The 15972-nt window shown below is 34.9% G+C and overlaps 1 protein-coding gene across 1 annotated transcript; it reads right to left on the bottom strand.

The window, feature by feature from the left end:
• Positions 1 to 10: 10 nt before the first annotated feature.
• Positions 11 to 11811, bottom strand: LOC106867701 (protease-associated domain-containing protein 1). The gene is made up of 5 exons (XM_014912659.2): positions 11667 to 11811; positions 3685 to 3803; positions 2298 to 2407; positions 1742 to 1909; positions 11 to 549 (listed from the first exon to the last, which is right to left on the bottom strand). Exons 1-5 carry the CDS (start codon positions 11743 to 11745, stop codon positions 432 to 434), a joined length of 594 nt encoding a protein of 197 aa, XP_014768145.1. The 5' UTR covers positions 11746 to 11811; the 3' UTR covers positions 11 to 431.
• Positions 11812 to 15972: the final 4161 nt, after the last annotated feature.

The following is a 15972-nucleotide window of genomic DNA, read 5'->3' as shown; positions in this document are numbered from 1 at the left end:
TATATATATGGTTATAACAACTGGCACCTCATGTCTAGTTATTCAAATTTTGACGTTCCTGATCAACATATATATATATATGTATGTATATATATATGATGTATATATATATGATGTGTGTGTGTGTGTGTGTGTGTGTGCGTGCATGCGTGTGTGTATATGTTCTGTCTTTATGCTAGTAAAAATGGTAAAATATTATCCCTTCGTATATTTTGCCAAACACACACATAAGCACCCACTTTACCGAAAGGAAATAACTTGACATAAGAGACAGCAGCAATTTTCTTGAATAATAAGAAAAGTAAGAAAATTTACAAAAGAAAAAAAACCATTCTTCTTCTCAGTCAGGTATTCAGAAATATTGCAGGATTCTGTACGATATTGGCAGAAGATATTTTTGCCACTGAGAGGATAAAAAGTCCTTGGTAGAATCACCATATTGTCCAAGGTGGGAAGTGAAGTTGATCTACAGGAACTCGGCTGATATTCACTGGGATGTTTATGATGCCAAAGTGGTACCATCGTCTTAACGTCTCGCTTATCATCCACCTATAGGATAATGATAATGATAATAATAATAATAATAATAATAATCATAATAACAGTGATATTTAATAATAATAATGATTATAATATGATAATAATTTTGTCTTGTTATAAAAGATGGGCTTCAGCAAATATTTTGCCCAATACCACAGATTTGCTTGTCATTTGTTTGACCTTAACCAGTTGAGCATGTCCCTTAGTGGCTGACGATAAGTGCATCTCTGATCATAAGCAGAAGTAGTTGGGGAGCATCATAGCCATGTGTTAAAAGGAATTCTTTGGTGTTTGAATAATTCACCTTTGGAAATATGGGTGTTTCATTCATCATCCTCAAACAAGCCTTATTCAGGCACCTTTTGAGTGGGATTCGCTACTCAACCTGAAGAAAATTCTAACTGGGCCCCATCTGCAAGGTTATGTGCTGTTTATCTTGATATGAGATCACCATGTTGTACACATACGGTTGTGATGCATGTGCCTGGTGTACCCTTATCAGATGAGCAGTCATGATGGGTATACTGGTCTTCATATATTTTACCCCAGTGTCACTTGGATGGTATGCACTGCTCTCTCACTCAATAATAATAATAATAATAATAATAATAATAATAATAGTAATAATATTAAATAATAACAACAACAATAATAATAACAACACCAACAACAATAACAAACTTTTCTATTATAGGGGCCAAGAGACCAAGTCAATTACATTGACCACAGTGCTCAACTGGTGCTTATTTCATTGACTCCAAAAGGATAAAAGAAAAGTCAGCCTTGGCACGAATTTAAACTCAGAATATAAAGACTGATGAGATGTCATTAAGCATTTTGTCCAGTGTGCTAATGATGTTGAAAGCTCATTGCCTTAATAATGAGAAACAGAAAAAGAAAAACACACATTCCATGAATTTCTTCCAGACAATGATTATTTTCCATCCAGAAATGTCTCATTTCATAGAATGTTTAACTAATATGTCACAAGTTATGTCATGCTGTCAATTTCTGAAAAGAGGGAAATAATGCTATACATGATTACCATTGACTGGAAATTTTGAGAGTTTCATAATAAGTAACCAACAAAAAAAAAAAGCAAAAGATTAAATATGTGAACTCTTGACATCATTTTCGTTATAATTCATTAATGTTACATCATAATGACAAATAAAAGAAATAACTAAAGATAATAGCTTACCCATCTTTTCCAAGCATGAAGAAAACCGGGATGTCAATGATGTGACTAGAGCTGTCATGTATCATGTTGAAATATTCACTGTCGTTGTTGGAATCACTGTCTGTGATCAATACAGCAACAGCTCCTGCCTGCTCAGCATGGAAGCTTTTGGTAACAAATGTGCATTTCCTATAAAAGAGACACACGGCAATAATTTTGACACTAAATTTAGAATAATTGACTGAACAATTTGAGGAATTAAGTATACTTTTTATGTATGTGCACATGTATATATGTATGTATGTGTGAGCATGTATATATGTATGTATGTGTGAGCATGTATATATGTATGTATGTGCATGTATGTGTGAGTATATAATGAATGTCATGACATGTCAATCAACACAAACACACGTTCGCTATCTGTGACATATACACACACATAGTCGATATATTTTTTTGTTAAAGTGTTTTAATAAATTATAGCAAACATCATTTGCTCTGCAATTCCATATAAAATTCTGTATATAAACCAATAGAAACTTTCAAAATTTAAAACCTAAATCCTCCTCCTTACCCTTGCTTCAGAAGAACAACTGCTCCATCAACAACATGTTTATTAAGAAGAGGACTGCACCCTAAGTAAGGTTCTGCGACAACTAAATTTATCCTGTGGTATATGTGTCTCTGCAAAATAACAAGTTTGAACAGTTATTTTTTTTAATTGTTTCAAATTTAACATTTTTTAATGTCTAAAAATCTAAAAGCAATTTGATAAAAATTTAATAAAATATTAAAAATTTTATGGAAGGGCATCCAGTCATAGAAAACGATGCCAAACCAAACTGGAGTCTGGTGCAGCCTTCCAGCATGCCAGCCCATTCAAACCATCCAATCCATGCTAACATGGACAATGGACGTTAAATGACGATAATGATGATGACATGTTATATATATATATCAGTATTTTAATGTAAAGCTGTAAAATGTTTTATGTTTTATGTTTTATGTGTTACTTGTTTCAGTCATTAGACTGTGGCCATGCTGGGGCACGTGTGTATTAATTTAGCAAGCAACTCATCTAACTAGTTTTTATCTAACAATCGACAGATATATATATGTAACTGAATAATTACATGGACCTGATTAAGTGTAATTAACTGAATAATTGGTTTTGGCTTAGATCATCCAGCATATTGGTCATTGAAATGACTAAATACCATGTCTGGCAATCCACTGGTGTTCTGAGCAAAATCCTGTGTGTTGAACCCTTTAGATTACTCTACCAAAATGTAATGCTTATTTATTCACATTGTTTTGAATTAATCAGGCATTCTCTCATAGCTTCAAGATTATATGCAGGCATATATATATATATATATATATATATATATATATATATACAGGGTGGCCCAAAAGTAGGTTTACAGTTATTCAATTATCTCTGTTGCATTCATATATTAACAGTTTAGATCTTAATTATAAAAAAATATGAAACCATTATTCTATGCTAATTTAGTTAATTGTAAGATAGAAATTTAAATGTAATAAAATGTTTTAGTAGAAATTTAAAGTGCCTACGTGATAACTGTAAACCTATATATAGCATCAGAAGTCTGGTGTGTCTGTTTCGGCAGAGTTTTTATGGCTGGCTGCCTTTCCAAACACCTTTCTATCACAACTCCCCCGTAACTGATTTCAAATTTTGGCACAAGGCCAGCAATTTAAGGGGAGAAAGTAAGTCAATTACATTGACCCCAGTTCACAACTGGTATTCATTTTATCAATCCAGAAAGGACGAAAGACAAAGTCAACCTTGGTGGGATTTGAACTCAGAACATAAAGGCAGATGAAATGCCACTAAGCATTTTGCTCAGCATGCTAACAATTCTGCCAGCTCAGCACCTTACAAATATCCCTATATTAATTAAACAAAAATAATGGAATGATGAGAATAGACTTACAAAGGAAGTCCCGAAATTCTCTGCAGCTCTTATTTTATATATGTATGAGATTTCCTCTGGAATGAGAATTTCAAAATATTGGTAACTGGTGGAAGCAGATGCAATTCCATATTGATAGACTGCAACAAAGAAATGGAAATGGTAAGTGTTTAGAATAAGGGAGAAGAAATACAATCAACAGAACAAGAAATACATAAAAACAACACAAAAGGTTATGATGCTCACTGCCATAACAAACTAAATGACCAACAGAAATGAAAGCATATATCATCATCATCATCACCGTCATCCTCATCATTGTTGTCATCACCATCAAAATCTCAACCAGACAGCCATTTCTGCATCTATAAAAGCACATTATATGTATGGTGCAGACATGGCTATGCGGTTGAGAGGCTTGCTTCCCAGCCATATGGTCCCAGGTTCACTCCCACTCCACAGCATATTGGTCAAGAGTCTTCTACTACAACCAAGGGCTAACCAAAGCCCTGTGAGTAAATTTGGTAGATGGAAACTGGAAGTAACTTAACATATATATATTGGTGAAGCATGACCTTCGAACGTCGGGCCTCACAGAGGCAATGACAAAAGACTGAGACCTCTGGAGACATGCTGTGACCGCGAAGACCTGGCAAATAAAGGGAGTTTGCGGCTGTATCCTACGCCAGTTTTGCATAACCATTGCCAGCCCATTCAAAAGCACCTTGGAGCGTAGGGCGACCTGCTATGCTTGAGGAGACCTATTGAGTCAAGTATATCAACATCAAAATGAAAATCAAATGGAAATTGTAGTTGTGACCCCTGTGCCGGTGGCACGTAAAAACCACCATCCAATCGTGGCCGTTGCCAGCCTTCTACTGGCAAAGGTTGATTTGATGGAGGCAGTGAGTTTATGTGCAGCACAAGTATCAAAGCACTGTAAACGAATTGTATCTGCAGGGTGTTTACAAAGGAATTGCTGAACAGTCTTTCTCAGACTATGAGGAACTACCAAGAGGATAAATTCTTAGTACAACCGCAGATGCTCTGAAGCTGAATGTAAATCAGTACATTCTAAATGTTTAGTCTTCTTTAGAAGTGATTTATCATTTCCACCTCAGCGAAGGCCGAGGTATTGTTTTCAGTCACATTTGTTTGTTTGTTTGTCCATGGACAAGATATCTCAAGAACCACTGAATGGATTCACACGAAACTTCCAGGGATGTTTGGCCTCATGACTAGCACAAACTGATTAGATTTTGGTACTGATCTGGTACCAGACAAGGATTCTGGATTATTTTTCCTGTTTTTTAACTTAATTTTTGAGAGCAGTTGGGTTCATTTTTAGTATTCTTATTTGTGAGAGCAGTCGAGCTTATTTCAGATATTCTCATTTTAAAAATCATCTCCGGTTAATCATTGAGAGGACGTTGGTGTTGCCTTTGGTTGAGGTTTGCACTCTCTGAGTGCTCTTGTTATTCTATATTTCTGTTGCATGTTACATCGCTTTTTCTGATTTTTGTAACATATTAGTAGCTTTAAATATTTTCATGATAAAGGTCAGAAATTCCAGTTGGTTTATTTCTCAGTTAATAAATTCTGGTTCAGTTGATTGCGATAATTGATACATCTCACATACGTGTGGGTGTGGTTAAGAACTTCATTTGCACCCATGTGCTTTTGTGTTTGACCCCGTTGTGTGGTATCTTGGATAAGAGTCTTTCTGCTCTAGATTCAGGTTGGCCAATACCTTGTGAGGAGAACAGAAAGAAATCATGAAGAAACTCATTGAATATGTATGGATTATCATCATCATCAACATCGTTCTAACTTCCATTTTCCATGCTTGCATGGGACAATCAGAATTTGTTGAGGAAGATTTCCTAAGGCCAGATGTCTTTCCTGTTGCTAACTGTCACTTGTCCCCATGCTTAATAATATTCCCCCACCCCTACATATTCATTTTTACATTTGTTTCTCAATCCCTTCATGGGTTAGATGAGTATATGTGTGTGAGTAGATGTATGTGTGTGTGCACGTGCAAGATTAAAGAGGAAATTCAAGACTACAAAGTAAAATCTTGAACTGATAGATCTCAAAGCAAAAAGAGTAAAGACTAAAGTTTTAATTTGCAAGACACAAGACAGAATCTTGTAGCTACTACCATCAGATAAAAATAGGCAGAAGACAACTAGGCAGAAATTCCATACAGTGAACCCGTTATAAACTATAGGTACACATGAGGTATTGCAGGATCACAATGTCAGCATATCCCACAGGTGTCATTAGACAGGTATGTGTGCCGACAGGAAAAGTAAGCTTCGTAAATAATAGATGCACAGAAGCAGCGATGGATTTACTTATAGGTTTAACAGGCTCAAGCCTAGGGCCGCATAATCTAGGGAGCCTCCAGTTAAGATGTTTAATGTTTATAAAGCTCTTAAGGAGGGTTTTTACAAGTGGAATAGGTTTAGGGCCTCTCTGCATCTAAATCTGGGACATCATTGAAATAGTTAGTAAGATTACATGAGATAGATTCCTTCAATTGCTTGGAAGGCTCTTTAGCAAATGTTAGCTTTTGTTATCTTGGCGACCTAATTAACAGTGGAGACTTAATTAGCAGTGGAGACTTGGTGTTCTGACTTAATTAGCAGTGGACGTGGGTGTTCTGAAGGCATTGTAGCCAGAGCAAGAATAGGATGGGAAAGTTCAGGATGTTATTTCTTTTAAAAAGCACATTGATGTCTTTGTTTTTTTGTTATTTTTGTATTTAAGTATTATAATTTAAAGTGTGAGATACTGGTTTTGAATATAGAGGATTTTGTGAAGATGGGAATGAAATGAGGCAAGCATACCTTGCTAGACATGTAATGTCAATGAGCATGAACAATTGAAGACAAACGAGAGAAAAAAAACTGGAAAGAGAATCAAGTTTAGAGTTCAGGGGAGAGAACTGTTCTGATCTGGTCATGTGATGTGTGTGGAAGATGTCATTTGTATAATAAATTTATTGAGTGCTCCAAGTGGAAGGAAGAGGGAGATCAAAGAAGACAAAAGATTAGAGTACTTGGATTAATGTAACCAACTAACCACATCCTTTAAAATTGCAGGCCTTGTGCCAAAATTTGAAACCATTTTTGCAGATAAGGCAGTGAGCTAACAGAATCAATAAATTTACAGAAAAAAATGCTTTGTAGTCTTATTTTTGGTTCTTTACATTCTGAGTTCAAATCCTGCTAAGGTCAACTTTGCTTTTCTTCAATGAAATAGCTATCAGATGAGTCTTGGGACAGATGTGATAAACTAACCTTCCTTGTCCTAAGACTGCTGGTCTTCTGCCAAAATTTGTTGCCATTATTACACATAAGGCGGTGAGCTGAAAGAATTGATAGATCTTCAGAAAAAATGCTCAGCAGTATCTTTTTTTACTCTTTACATTCTGAGTTCAAATCCTGCCAAAGTCAGTTTTACTTTTTATCCTTCAAAGATTGATAAATAAAGTACCTGTCAAATACTGGGTTCATGCTATTGACTTTCCCCTTCGCCTCATAAGTGCTGGCCTTGTGCTTAAATCAGAAATTCTTATTATTACACTGGAGTCCACATAATTGATTTTATTCTGATTCAAGTCCAACAGATCTAGCAAAGCTATTTCCTGTTATTTGTTATTAATACTTTACTCTCTCCCATTTTGACCTTTAAATGATTCACTTCGTAGAATATTCTTCTACTTTCTGAATATTTTTTTCTGATGTTTTTCTGAAATTCTACAATGAAGAAATTCTACAGTGAAGAAATTAAAAAAAAAAAAAAAAAAACTAAAAAAAGGAAAAAATCAAAATTTATTGTTGTTTTTGTCCTGCTAGAATATAAAGACAATATTGTTAGAGATATCAGACTATATCAATATTATATTGATATCGTATTTGTGTATTGGTTTCAGTCATACAAAATCAGTATACAAATATTGATTTCATATCATATTTTCCAGCATAAAAATCCAATTTTTCAGACGAAAACTTGTCTTCATTCACTGTCCATACCTCAAATCATAAGGCGGTGAGCTGGCAGAATCGTTAGCATGCCAGGCGAAATGCTTAGCAGTATTTCGTCTGCTGCTACGTTTTGAGTTCAAATTCCACCGAGGTCGACTTTGCCTTTCATCCTTTCGGGATCAATTAAATAAGTACCAGTTACACACTGAGGTTGATGTAATCGACTTAGTCCCTTTGTCTGTCCTTGTTTGTCTCCTCTATGTTTAGCCCCTTGTGGGCAATAAGGAATTAAATATTACACATTTAAGACTTATAATAAACTTTATATAGTCTACCCTTTGCGTAGACAGAAAAACCAGTAGTTTTCCAAGAAATATCACAACACTCTTTCACTCTCTTTCTTTCTCTAGTTATTGTCACAACTTCCAGTGCAAATTAAGTCCCCTTAGGTTATCAAAAATACATTTACTTCTCTTGTGACCCATCTAAGCTATTCGCTGACATTGAAAGGGTTATATTTTACTTTCAAAATCTTGACCCATTTAAGCATCCAGCATCCTCCATAGTTCCTCCCTTGCCAGCTACCTTTCCATTGTGAGCCTCCAGAGAGCATTGCCATCCAGATTCAAAACCACTGCACTACATGAAGCTGGGGCCTTAATTAGAGCTTGTAGCAGTGATTTAGAACCGAATCTCTGGATACCCAGTCAGACATCATGACCAAGCCACAGCAGTTTCATACAATAGGTCTGTTAAACAACCAGTCAGCATTGAGCCACTGTGTGATTCAGTTTTCTAGAATATTCTCTCTGTGCCCCTATAGAAGCGTCACTTCTGCTACCTAGACCCCTTGCAGAACATTGAGACCAGTCAACTCGTTCACACATCTCACCTCTTATGATTGCAGAGAACTGAAAGTGGCTGAGTAAAATGCACCTCCACTCTTGCCAGGGACATTTGCAGACATCTCCATGCAGTAAGACTGACCCTGGAACCATGAGGTTGGGAAGCAAGCTTCTTACCACACAGCCACGCCTGCACCTATTTGTCGAGGAAATAAACCCAGGAAGAACTCCAGATTTGGCTTTTGCTTTCATTATTTTGTGCATTTTTATTCATTTTGTCATAATTTCAAACAGTGAAATCAGAAATGTCTTCAGAAATGAAAATTTTAGAGAAGTTGAAAAAGAAAGAAAGAAAGAAAAAAAGAATTAAAAATTGAAAATCTTACTCAAATCAAAATTTAATTTTTTTAAAGAACTAAAAGATATCCTTAATTTAAGGATATATCTCTAATATTTTTATAAATATATTTGATCTTTCGATTCCATGTCTATTTAGATGCTGATTTATGATAAACAGAATGTTACAGTTTCAATTGCGAACTAAAATTTTAACAAATATGAAATGAAAGGAAAACAAGAAAAAAATTCATCCACGAAAGTTGGATAAACTACAAAGGGGAGTAACTCCAGATTCTAAACACGCTTTTAAAAAGTTTAGTCTTAGTTTTGAACTTGAAGTTGATTTGAGACACTGTTTTATTAAATAATAATAATAATAATAATAATAATAATAATAATAATAATAATAATAATAATAATAATAATAATGATGATGATGATGATAATAATTTCTTTATTAGCTACAAGCACCGAAAAACATTGAGCGTAATATAAAGACGAAGGCTAGGGGACGTGGTTACATATACACGTGTAAATAATAGAAAAAATTTTAATTAACTGGAAGATTAACAACAAAATTTCCCAACAGGGACGAGTGCGACCCAGAGGCAGCCAAGGAACCTCGTCAATCCTGGATCACTCAGTCCGCCAAGGACACCACAGGCAAGCGTACCTCTTCCATCCGTTCTCTTCAACTAACAGGTGCAAGCTCAGGGCAGGCCCACTCAATCGGGATATCTTTGCCACATTCATCCATCTTTCGACAAAATGATAATGATAATAATAATGAGCGTCCCTTTTTGGCGATTGTACATCACAATCCAGCAGACAAGACGTAAAGTGTTTGATGGAAAGACTGCTTTCGTTGTATATGCTTCTTTTCACCGTTCACCTGATTGTGGTACCGAATGTCTTTCTCTCCCTTGTCTTTAGTTTCCCGTTAGATTGTCCAAGTAAACGACGGATCGCGATGACATCCACTTTTCAAAGGTTGATATGGCTCACTAGTTGGTCTTTGAACTATTTATTTAATCATCCGACCAAGCAATGACTATTCTGTTGCTGGCTGTAGAGAAAACTTACAAAAGATAAAAGAGTCAGACATGCGCTTCACATGGTCAAACCACCTCAGAAGATTCAGGTGTAGCGTTTATTCAGAGCACCTTGTGCTGATTCAGTGAAGGACTGAAATTTATTCCGGCGTTCGTATGATCGTATACAAAACTTGGAGGGTAGTACTACAGAATTACCACACGGCCTTAATGACTGAAAGAAACAATAAAACAATATATGTATACGCACACGTGCGCGCGCTCATGCATATTAAGGTGCAGCCATGCAGAATCTTCTGGCTCCGAGTTCAAATCACACAAAGGTCAACTTCACCTTTTATCCTTTCATAATCATTAAAATAAAGTACACGCCGAATACGGGGTTCGATGATACAAACTATGTCCCCTTGTGCGTTAACTAGAAACAGTTATCAACATAACCTGTAACTTTAGATTCTCTTGTACCATATCGTTGAAATAACATTACTTTGAAGTTTATGTCCAAATATATTCGTATATTCTCTCTTATAATTTTCTAAATTGTTGTTTTAATACAGTCCTACATGTTGGTATATACGCATGCATGTACGTAATTATGTGTGTGCGTATATACGCATGCATGTATGTATGTAGGTAAAGGATACGGCAAAACCTGCCTTCGGATTTCCCATTCTTGATAAATGTTTCAACAGCAAATGTACAATGTGTACCGATTCAAACCATGACAATAACCAAAACTATAAACGGCAAAACATTTGCCGTATGCAGACACCATTACCACTTGCCTAATTTCGCTAACACCATATCAAAGGCCGTGCAAAATATTGGAGCTTTTTCTGCCGCATTCTGTATTGCTAACCATTTTGTTGTTCGTTACTTAGAAGCAGGGATTTCGGGGTGGTGGGGGTCCTTAATTTAAATTATTATTTTATTTATTTATTTATAATTTCTAATTTCGTTAATTGATTTTTAAGGTTAACGCACTGAGCCATTCGAGGCTCCAGTTTATAAAAAGAAGTTAAGTCGATCCACAACGAAATTCGAACGCAGTACAGCGAGAACAGTAACTCGAACTAAATTGGTGCTACGTAGTAAAATGAATTCGCCTTAAAAATCAATTGACGAAGCTATGCTATCAATACTATTTTTGTTAAAGAATAATTAATACAGTATACATTAATTATTAATAAATTATAGAATAATCCTTCGGTTTAATGTAAAATTGTTTTTATTATAACTTAACATAGAAACAAATACACGCATTGTGGACCATATTCAAAGATCAATTTGAATTTAGGGCGGTAAAAGCAAGTATCTGTGTGACCAGAGTCAATTAGGGAGCGAAGTACTTGTTCGCAATTTATCAAAAAGCTAAAAATAGCAGCCAAATCTCCCTTAATCTTCTTTTTAAAAATATGTAACTCTACTCAATCGGAGATGGTTTTGGTTCTGTATAACAACGAAATCCTGCGAATCCTTCTTTTGTTCATAATTCCTACTCGACTCAGACTGATTCCTTACGCGTTTGATAGACATTAACCAATATTAATTACATCTCCAGGTTTTCATATCGTCGAAACTATTTATTAGTTTTACTGCGTGGAATTTTTAAAAAAATAATAATAAACACTTTTGAGTCACTCGAAGAAAATATTATTCAAGTTTGTGAGGTAGATTTTGGAATTTCACAACTGAATATCGAGTTAGTAACCAAACTAAAGGTTTATATATTATGTTAAATAACAACATCAAAGAATGCAAATGGAACAGACCAGTGAGCAATAAAAGAAGACGTATGATGGACAAATAATATTTGGTAGACAAATCCTGTTTGGTTCCAGCTGACAACATGGATGCTGATGTTCAAGTAAAAGAACAAGCATCCAGGTATATTAAACAGCAAGGTAATTAAGGGCGATAATAAGAGGTGGAAACTGAAGCAAGAAGGTATTTTATTTTCTGTTTCGTTTTTGTGAAATGAAATTGGAACTGGTTTCGTTAGAAGCCTAATTCTTTATTATCAATTATTAATATTATTATTATAATTATTACTGTTATTATATTTCCTTTACTCTTTTACTTGTTTCAGTCATTTGACTGTGGCCATGCTGGAGCACCGCCTTTAGTCGTGCAAGTCTTATTCTTTGTAAGCCTAGTACTTATTCTGTCGGTGTCTTTTGCCGAACCGCTAAGTTACGGGGACGTAAGCACACCAGCATCGGTTGTCAAGCGATGTTGGGGGGGGGGGCAAACCCAGACACACAAACATATACACACACATACATATGCATACATACATATATACGACGGGCTTCTTTCAGTTTCCGTCTACCAAATCCACTCACAAGGCTTTGGTCGGCCCAAGGCTATAGTAGAAGACACTTGCCCAAGGTGCCACGCAATAAGAAATATATAAGGTGGAATCATTAGGATGTCAGACAAAATGCTAAGCAGCATTTCTTCTGACTTTTACGTTCTGTGTTCAAATTCTGCTGAGGTCAACTTTGCCTTTCATCTTTTCGGGGGGTTGATAAATTAAGTACTAGAGAAACACTGGGGTCGATGTAATTGACTCGTCTCCTCCCGCAAAATTGCTGCCCTTGAGGCAAAATTTGAAACCATTATTAAAGGAAACATAACTCAATTTGAATCAATGTTCTAAAAAAATAATTACAACCTGTGTTTGACCACTATATTCTGAACTACAGTAAAAATTTTGTCAATCCTACTAACCATCAGGCACAAAGAATTGAGTAAATTTTGATCTGATGCCAAGAATAAATTGAAGCAGATAAATGGTACGTCTGAAGAATTTTTCAAGTTGCTTGAAAGAATTAGATTTGATACGGCAGTGACACATATAAGCATGGTGGTGATCAATCAAGACCATGATTACTATTTGCAAACAATATGTTCTTGGGTTGATTGATTATTTCTTTCAGGAATCTGGTGTTCTGTAATATAAAATTACATGAATTCATTGCAAACTACGGTGGTTGAGCATTGGCCAAAACTTACCTTCATTGGTTTGAAATTATTATTTTTATAATATTAATAATAATCCTTTCTACTATAGGCACAAGGCCTGAAATTTTGGGGTATTAGGCTAATTAATTACATCGACCCCAGTACTCAACAGGTGGCTTCAAGGCTAGTATTAATAACAAATAATGATTTAGTCCTTTTCACTTCCCACCCACCCACCTTTCACTTTCAATGGTTTCAGTCATTCAGATCATGGCCACACTGGAGCACCAAAGATAAAAGAAAATGAAATTTTATTTATTCATTTATTATTATTAATATCATTTTATTATTATTATTTTTTTCCAGAAGTTTATTAATACTACATACATTATTATTTTGAAGTGTTGACACAGCAGACAAGTTGGTGATAATGTTGAATCCATTTTTTTTTGTACAAATGGAGAAAAAAAGAAAACAAACAAAATAATAAAAAAAATAAGAAAAATACAGCGACCTAAAAAAATATTTCTTTGGAATAAATAAGTTCCAAAAACTACCGAGGCTCCCGGACAGTAAAAAAAAATATAAACAATAGAAGATAATGGAGTTTGCGAGGAGTTTAATGGTTTAATACTTTAATAAGAAGAGAGAAAAAAAAATGGACTGATATGTGTGTTTGTAAGGTTAGTGATGGGGAGGATGAGGAAGAGAGAGAGAGAGAGAGAGAGCAGAAAATAAAATAGAGAAAGATATAAAAAAGAAAAACCCAGAAATATGCAAGGTGGGCCAAAAGTCACAAAGAAAGGATGAAGTTTTAATAAATCTGAAAAGAATTTTTTTTTTTTAATTTAGATGCGGCTTTTCCTATCTAACATCTATTTCCTATGTATATTTCATATATGATGCTGTAATTTTAAAACAAAAATTTGTAAAATTGTAATTTTAAAATTAAAAAAAACTAAAACCTTATTAACCCTTTAGCATTCAAATTATTCTGTCAAATGTAATGCTTATTTATTCACATTGTTTTGAATTAATCAGGAATTCTCTTGTAGTTTTGAGATTTTAATAACGAGATTATTTATTTTTAGAATGACATTGTATATAAGAGGCCAGATCTGGCCAGTTGTAACATAAAACAGATATAATAGCTTGGCCAGATGTGGCCTGTTCAAATGCTAAAGGTTTAATGCCTTTGTGACTTTTGGTCCATCCTGCATATATGTTCTTGAAATTTCAGTGAAAAAATACGTCAGGAAATAAATGTGTGTGTGTCTGTGTGAGCAAGTATATAGTATCTGATAGGAAGGGGGTGAGGATCTAAAGGTAAAGGCTGATGTACTTTAAGTTTCCGGCAGCTGATCATAGATAGAAGCAACTGTGGTGTTCAAGCAGCGTCTCATCCGCCGTGCACACTCTCGACATTACAGATCACTCAGATTATCTCCATACAATGAAGTAAGTTGAGAGAAACCGTTTTCCTTTTTTAATGTAGGACTTTGAAACCATACTCGCCATATACATACATACGTAGACAAACATTTACAAACTCTACACACTTGTGCAAATGTTTTTTCTGTGTGTGTGTGTGTGTGTGTGTGTGTGAGAGAGAGAGAGTATATATATATATATATATATATATATATATATATATATATATATAAAATATCGAATATTATTAAGTTTGAAAACAGAGAGATCCAATGGATACAAATTAATTTACTAAGATGTTAATTGATTAATAAATTAATTTATATCCATTGGATCTTTCCATTTTCAAGCTTAATAATAATATCCCATATTTTATATAATATATTCATTGAAGAAATATCTCTTCAAGATACAATATTTTAAACCAGTGTATCTTGGATAAAAATATCCTTATAAGGGATCTAAATATCCTCATAGTGACTATATATATATATATATATATATAGGGAGAGAGAGAGAGGCATTTGGCTGGCATGCAGTCATTGGACACTGCCCACTGATGAGTACAGGCATGTGTTGTATATGTATGCAGACCGTGGGGAGAACAGATGTGTCTGTATATTTATGTGTACATATGTATGCATGCAAATTATATATATATATAATGAAATTTAGAGCTGTTGTATACCTACTCTGTTTACATTAATACGTTCTTCCTCAAATATATCTCTACAATAAACTTGTCTAAATTCGCACATTACAGACTTCGATTGAGAAATGTTTAGCTGATACGAGATTTGACATACACTTCGCCGTTTTATTCATTTTTAAATAATATTTTAAAACTACTTCTTTTGACCTCTTAGTTATATCATTCAGATTTACCTAAAACGGGAATAAAAGTACTATACACGTGTAGCAGAGTTCCTTGCTTCAGTGTGACCATTCTGACAACAAATCTAATATTTTTTTTCTTGACAGAATGAACGCAAAAGCCAGATTACTTTAACCCTTTTGTCTTTCAGAGAAAGAAGCGGGAATGATGGATGGATACAGTGACTTGTCAAGGTAGACTATAAAGATTAATTTATATGAGTTACCTCCCTCTACGATTGCTATATTTAGCTGATACCGAACGTATTTCTCTTGTGAAATCCACCCCGATATCATTTAATCTGCTTGAATTTAATGGACGTCTGTCATTTTGTGTGACTTAAATTAACAAACCCACAAAAGCCAGTCTTTTCCAACAGCAGAAACCCCCGCACCACTGCGAAACGAACTCTTCTGTCTATTCTACCATTACGATTATTCCTCTGAATTAGTTTCATACCACCTTAACTAAGATCCACCCGACACATCTCTCTCTCTCTCACACACTCACTCACAAACATTGGCTCTTTTACATACACATGTACATATACTCTTTTTTTCTCTCACACGAGCGCAGACAAACATACACACACACAAATATATATATACACTTCGGCTTCTGTTCCCTCCTCCATATTCTTTACTCTCTCAGATACAAGCATTCTCTCACACTCCCTCCCTCACGTATACATTTCATTTCTCTTTCTCTCTTACACACACATACACCTACTCGACGCCCGTAATGTGTCTCGCTCATTCCCCCACACACCCTGGACTGATAATTTTTTCCACAATTCTTTCTCCAAA

This window comes from Octopus bimaculoides, chromosome 14, assembly GCF_001194135.2.
Source record: "Octopus bimaculoides isolate UCB-OBI-ISO-001 chromosome 14, ASM119413v2, whole genome shotgun sequence".
Classification (NCBI taxonomy): domain Eukaryota; kingdom Metazoa; phylum Mollusca; class Cephalopoda; order Octopoda; family Octopodidae; genus Octopus; species Octopus bimaculoides.
Note: the sequence above shows the minus strand (reverse complement) of the source record. Positions and strands in the feature narration are given on the sequence as shown.